The sequence below is a fragment of the Nicotiana tomentosiformis genome, chromosome 3 (genome assembly GCF_000390325.3).
Source record: "Nicotiana tomentosiformis chromosome 3, ASM39032v3, whole genome shotgun sequence".
NCBI lineage: Eukaryota > Viridiplantae > Streptophyta > Magnoliopsida > Solanales > Solanaceae > Nicotiana > Nicotiana tomentosiformis.
In genome coordinates, this window is record NC_090814.1 from 65,810,175 (window position 1) to 65,817,358 (window position 7,184).

The window sequence follows — 7,184 nt, forward strand, 5'->3', positions numbered from 1 at the left end:
CTCATGGCACGATTTGTCGAAGGGTCGATGGGAAGCTCGTACTCATGGTAAGCTTCGTCTTGGTCTACTGATTCATTTGTAAATCGAGGTGACATGTTTATTCGAAGCATGAGTTTTACTTACCTTCTTCTTCTTTCGCAGGTCTCAGAAAAGATGCGGTAAATGAGGCCCCCGTCTGGTGGTGAAGAAGTTTTTCCACTTGTCTCGAAGCCATTGAAGGAAAATAAGAGAAAAAGGACCTCGGTCCCCGAGGGTAAAAAAACCTAAGAAGAGGGTAGTCCGTAAGCCCAAGGGAACTACAATCCCACTGACTATGGAGTCGGTCCTGCGTCTGAGGGATGAAGAAGATGAAGAAGAAGAAGAAGAAGAAGGTAACTCTAGGATGGTGGCCCGTGCACGGGCTGGCACCGATATTGGTAAAGCTTCGGGATCGGTGGGGACTGATTCTGTTTTTCTCAGGTCCGACAAGGCCGAAGAGAATACTTCGACCCAAGTTCCAGAGCAAAGGGGAACCGAGGACGTTATACCCGTCGAAGAGGCGATTGACAATGATGCGGGGACCGAGCTTGAGGTTCCATGATATGGAGGCGGTGCCTCGAAAGACATGATCGGGGTAATAGAAATCTGTGATTCCCCTTCTTTTCTTTCATTTTCGCAGTCTATGATACATGACGCCTAAGCTGTGGAGGTTTATCATGGGGAGGGGGTCCATGGAGAGGAAGACCCTTTCCATGGTTATTTTGTTGGGATAGAAGATGCTACCGGTCCGAGCGATTCAGAGCCTTTGAAGAAAAGCTCGGGAAAAGCAGGGATTCCTCATATATTCGACGAAGCTCAGCAGGCCCTAAATAGGGTAAGCTCGCTTTCCCTTTATCAATTTTCATACTTGTATTTTTCTTCTTTCATATAACTCCTTTTTATTTTTTGTAGGCTTCTGCACTCTGTCACGAAGCATTTTTCCGATCTCAAGGGGAGCTAAGTCAGTCCGAAGCCAAAATTCGAAGGTTTACTGAGGAGAGAGACACCTTCAAGCTTCTCAGTGAGCAGAAGGAAGGAGAAGCAAAAGGACTTCGGGTCGAGCTAGAAGCAGGTCGGAAAGAACAAACCGACTTGTCCGAGCAGGTAAAGAGGATTTTTGAAGTTACTGACACTGATTTAGGCGTGACAGCTAATAGTTCGGTCTCGCAGGTTCAGCAAAAGCTCGATGTTATTGGGCAACTTCATGCCGAGGTAGACGCAGTGAAAGCGGGGGCCGAAAAATGGAAAAAGAACATGGATCGCCTTGCCGCTGAAAAGGAGACCGCCCGGGATCAGCTGGCCTTGGTCGAGGAACAACTTCGGAGCTCGAAAGAGAGAGCCTTGGTGCAAGACAAGAATATCGAGGAGTTCCAGTCTCGTTTGGACTCAATGACTTCTGATCGAGAAAAATTGGCCTCGGAACAGGCAACAGTCAAATCGGGGGCCGAAATAGCCATGGATAATGCTGATGCAATTATGGCTGTTTATCGATCTGATGCTGAAGCCGCTCAAGTTCGGCAAAGGAGTTTGCCGAGGATGCTCAAGCTCGATCAAATTAGGTTGCCGAGCATGCTAAATGTCAATCTCGGAGGGAGACTCTAGAGGAGATCTATGCTCGTGGCTTCCATCTTTCAGCCAAGATCGAGAATGCAAAAGAGCTTGAAGCCGAAGCCAGGATGTTGGCCTTTCCCGATGATTATGATACCGGGAGTATGAGTGGTTCTGAGAGCGGAGACCTCGAGAGTGAAGATGCTGCTCCTGGAGAGGACTAAGCCCTTTTAGTATTTTTCTTCTTCCTTTTAAGACCGTTTTGGTCTTTTTGTAGAAATACTTGATCGGCCATGGTTGCCTTGTAAATGATTTCTGGTATATAAAACTTTTTTTTCTTTTACGGCCTCTGAATCTTTTGACTTTCTTGTTAATTTATACGAAGGCCAAAAAGTGTCTTAGCACGTGATAATTATTTGAAGGTTCGAGCGAATGTTCGAACTCGAACTGAGATAGCTTTTAGACTCGACGAATAGAGTTCAAGTGAAATGATTTGCTCGAATTCGAGCTAAGGTAGCCTTTAGGAATTTTCGGTCGAATGAGACTAATTTCTTGAACTCGGATTAAGGTAGCCCTTAGGCTTTTCAGTCGAGTGAGAATGATTTCCCGAACTCGAATTAATGGCAGCCCTTGGACTCGGTAGATAGTCCCTGAGTGAGAATGGTTGCTCGAACTCGAGTTAGGGTAGCCTTTAGGCTTTTTAGTCGAGTGAGGATTTTCTCGAACTCAAAATAAGAAGATCCCTTAGGCTTAGTGGTCGAGTGAGGACTTGCTCGAACTCGAAATAAGGTAGCCTTTGGGCTTTGTAGTCGAGTGGGAATAATTTCTCGAACTCGAATTAAGGTAGCCCTTAGGCTTTTCTGTCGAGTGAGAATGATTTCTCGAACTTGAATTAATGGCGGCCCTTGGGCTCGATAGATAGTCCCCGAGTGAGAATGGTTGCTCGAACTCGAGTTAGGGTAGCCCTCAGGCTTTATAGTCGAGTGAGTATTTACTTGAACTCGAAATAAGAATAGCCCTTAGGCTTAGTGGTCGAGTGAGGACTTGCTCGAACTCTAAATAAGAGTAGCCCTTAGGCTTTATAATCGAGTGAGGATTTACTCGAACTCGAAATAAGAATAGACCTTAGGCTTAGTGGTCGAGTGAGGACTTGCTCGAACTCGAAATAAGGTAGCCTTTGGGCTTTGTAGTCAAGTGAGAATTTGCTCGAACTCGAAATTAGAATAGCCCTTAGGCTTAGTGGTCGAGTAAGGACTTGCTTGAACTCGAAATAAGGTAGCCTTTGGGCTGTGTAGTCGAGTGAGAATTATTTCTCGAACTCGAGATAAGAATAGCCCTTAGGCTTGTTTGCATAATATATCACGAAATTGAGGAATTTTTCTAGGATATAAAATATTATAAAAGAAGAAATCTCTCTTTATAAGTCATTATACATGCGTTCATGTTTTGTGCTAAGGCTCGGGCAAACTACATGGGCATGGCTCGTTTTGACCATTTGGCCCTTACAATTTTTCCTATCGAAACCATGTTGTCATGAAGTAACTTTCTTGCATCGAACTTGATTTATTCGAGGGTAACGCCCCCCAGTATTCGAGGTTGATTGTAAAGAGGCTTCGGATACTGTTGAATTGCTCTAAGTTAGCACGATCAATGGTTGCCTCATTAAAAACCTTGCCGAAAAACACATTCGGGACTAAACCGGTCTAAGGAAAAAAGAGTGCAACGCGTACTTTCAGGCCTAAAGGTTTCGATCCATTTCTGGTCGAACACCTGCAAGGGTTAATTTCAAAATATGAATGAACATGGGAGGGTCATACCTTAGCAGTAGTATCGTTTTAGGTGCGAGACATTCCAATTGCTCGGTAGTTGCTTGCCGTTTATCACGCCGAGCTTGTAGGATCCCTTTCCGATGATTTCGAGGACCTGATATGGTCCTTCCCAGTTCGGACCCAGTTTCTCTTCATTCAGATTTCGAGTGTTGAGGGTGACTTTCCTTAGTACCAAGTCCCCGATTTTGAAATATCGAAGATTGGTTCTTCGATTGTAGTATATTTCGATCCATTGTTTTTGGGGCGGCCAATCGGACGAGAGCGATCTCTCGTCTTTCATCCAATAATTCCAGGCTTGTGTTCATGGTCTCGTTATTCGACTTCTTTGTTGCATATCGAAACCTGATGCTAGGTTCTCCGACCTCAACCGAGATTCGAGCTTCGGCGCCATAGACCAACGAAAATGGCGTTGCTCCAGTACTGGATTTTGATGTTGTGTGATATGCCCATAAGACCTCGGGCAGTATTTCTCTCCATTTTCCTTTGGCGTTGGTCAATATTTTCTTAAGATTTTGGATGATGGTTTTGTTGGTCGATTCGGCTTGTCCGTTTTCGCTGGGATGGTACGGTGTTGATAGGATCCTTTTGATTTTGTGATCCTCGAGAAATTTAGTTACTTTGCTGCCGATGAATTATTTTCCATTATCACATAAAATTTCGGCTGGCACCCCGAATCGACATATGATGTGGTCCCAAATGAAGTCTATCACTTCTTTTTCTCTGACTTTCTCGAAAGCATGTGCTTCAACCCATTTATAAAAATAATAAGTCATAAACAAAATAAACTGAGCTTTACCTGGGGCCGATGGGAGGGGCCCGGCGATGTCCATCCCTCATTTCATGAAGGGCCATGGAGATAGGACCGAATGGAGTAGCTCCCCAGGTTGATGAATCACGGGCGCATGTCTTTGGCATTTCTCGCATTTTCGAACGAACTCCTTCGCATCTTTGCTCATATCGGTCCAATAATACCTTGCTCTGATCACTTTGTGGACCAACGAATCAGCACCGAAATGGTTTCCACAAGTGCCCTCGTGAATTTCCCGTAGTATGTAATCGGTATCTCCTGGTCCCAAACATATTGCCAATGGTCCATCAAAAGTCCTTCTGAATAGTGTTCCGTCTTCGGCTAGGGTGAATCGTGCTGCCTTTGTGAGCAAAGCTCTCGATTCCTTTGGATCTGATTGAAGCTTCCCGTTCTTGAAGTACTCTATATATTTGTTTCTCCAATCCCAGGTTAGACTTGTGGAATTTATCTCGGCGTGACCTTCTTCGATCACAGATTTTATGAGTTGTACGACAGTCCCCGAGTTGAGTTCGTCATCTTCGACCGATGAACCTAAGTTCCCAAGGGCATCGGCCTCACTGTTCTATTCTCGGGGTACATGTTGCAAAGTCCATTCTTTAAATTGACGTAGAGTCACCTATAATATATTAAGTACCTTTGCATTCGATTTTCTCGGACCTTAAAAGTCCCGTTAACTTGGTTTACCATGAAGAGGGAATCACACTTAGCTTCTATGATCTCTGCTCCCAAGCTTCTAGCTAGTTCGAGACCTGCAATCATGGCCTCATACTCGGCCTCATTGTTAGTCAATTTCGTAGTTCTGATAGACTGTCTAATTACATTACCTGTGTATGATATTAGTACAATGCCTAATACGGACCCCTTCGCGTTCGAGGCACCGTCCGTGAAAAGGGTCCAGACTCTCGAAGAGGTACCCGATTTTATAAGTAGCTCTCTTTCAATCTCGGGCACGAGGGTTGGCGATAAGTCAGCCACGAAGTCTGCCAAGATTTGAGACTTGATAGCGATTCAGGGTCGATACTCGATATCATACCCAACAATTTTTGTGGCCCATTTGGCCAATCAACCTGAAAGCTCGGGTTTGCACAAAATGTTTTGAAGAGGATAAGTTGTTACAACATATATTGGGTGAGATTGGAAATATGGTTTTAATTTCCTAGAGGCGCTTATTAAAGCAAGCGCTAATTTTTCTAAGTATGGATATCTAATTTCGGCCTCGCCTAAGGTCCGACTGACATAATAAATAGGGAATTGCGTACCTCGTTCTTCTCGAACCAGGACTCCACTTATTGCTATCTCCGAGACAGCTAAGTACAAGTAAAGTTGTTCGTCCACTTTCGGGGTATGAAGCAGAGGCGGGCTCGATAAATACTGCTTTAGTTCTTCCAAAGCCTGCTGGCATTCCGGAGTCTATGCAAAGTTGCTTTTCTTCTTAAGCAGTGAGCAAAATCGGTGGCTCCTATCTGAGGATCTCAAAATGAATCATCCCAAAGCAGCTATTCTCCCCGTTAACCTTTGCACGACCTTCACATTATCTATTACCGTGATGTCCTCGATAGCTTTGATTTTATCGGGGTTGATTTCGATTCCTCGGCTGGACACCATGTAACCAATAAACTTTCCCGAGCCAACCCTGAATGCACATTTTTTGGGATTGAGCTTCATATTGTATTTCTTTAGTACGTCGAAAGTTTCCTGCAAATGTTTTAAATGGTCCTCTGCTCGCAAGGACTTTACTAACATGCCATCAATATAAACTTCCATTGATTTTCCTATTTGTTTTTCGAACATTCGATTTACTAGGCGTTGATAAGTTGCACCGACATTTTTTAGACCGAATGGCATTACGTTATAACAATAGGTATCGTACTTAGTGACAAATGAGGTCTTTTCTTGATCCTCCGGGTTCATTTGTATCTGGTTGTACCCAAAGTAGGCATCGATAAAACTGAGAGTCTCGTGGCCGGCTGTGGCATCAATCATAGGATCGATGCTAGACAAAGGAAAGGAATCCTTAGGGCATGCTTTGTTCAAGTCTTTATAATCTATACACATTCTAAGTTTGTTTTCTTTCTTAGGGACCACCACCACATTTGCTATCCATTCGGGGTATTTAACTTCTCGAATGGATCCTATTTTAAGAAGTTTGGTTACCTCGTCCTTGATGAAGGCATGTTTGACCTCGGACTAGGGCCTTCTTTTTCGCTTTATCGGACGGAATTTTGGATCTAGTCTTAGTCTATGAGTGGCTATCTCTGGTGGGATACCTGTTATGTCGATATGGGACTAAGCGAAACAGTTCATGTTAGCTATAAGAAATTGAATAAGCTTTTTCCTGAGCTCGGGATCTAACCTCGTGCCTAGGTATACCTTTCGCTTGGGCAGATGTTCGACTAGTGTGATTTGCTCTAGTTCTTCGACCGTTGACTGGGTAACGTCGATATCATTGGGGACCACAAAGGATCGAGGGATCCCATAGTCATCATCTTAGTCAGTCTTCTGACTCTCTAGTTGGGTCGAGGCTGACGTTTGTGATTGCTATTTGGTATCTTGTTCCTCCTTCGAATCTGATCCTTTTGTCGATGATAGTGTAGATATCGGAATCACTTCATTGATGGAAAACATTTGTTTTGCGGTCGGTTGCTCTCCATAGACCGTTTTGACTCCATCCGATGTTGGTAATTTCAAAACCTGGTGGAGCGTCGAGGGTACAACTCTCATATTGTGGATCCACGGCCTTCCAAAAAGAGCGTTATACCTCATGTTGCCTTCGATCACATGGAACTTCATTTTTTGGATGGTCCCGGCCACATTTATTGGAAGGATTATATAGGTTCATTGGGAACCAAATGTAATGCGTTTGATTCTCTCTAAGAGCATTCTTGATCCAAGTCAAGCAGGTTCCCACTTTGGAGCCTACTTTTTAAGGAAAATCAAGGGGGTTCATTGAGAATGAGAAGGGACGGTTCAGCGTTTGATTC

At 44.1% G+C, this 7,184-nt stretch overlaps 1 protein-coding gene across 1 annotated transcript; it reads left to right on the plus strand.

Annotated features, from left to right (window-relative positions):
- The first annotated feature begins 313 nt into the window (after positions 1-313).
- Positions 314-1,790, plus strand: LOC138907932 (uncharacterized). The gene is made up of 4 exons (XM_070198559.1): positions 314-571; positions 689-853; positions 931-1,543; positions 1,654-1,790. Exons 1-4 carry the CDS (start codon positions 314-316, stop codon positions 1,788-1,790), a joined length of 1,173 nt encoding a protein of 390 aa, XP_070054660.1.
- The last annotated feature ends 5,394 nt before the right edge of the window (positions 1,791-7,184 follow it).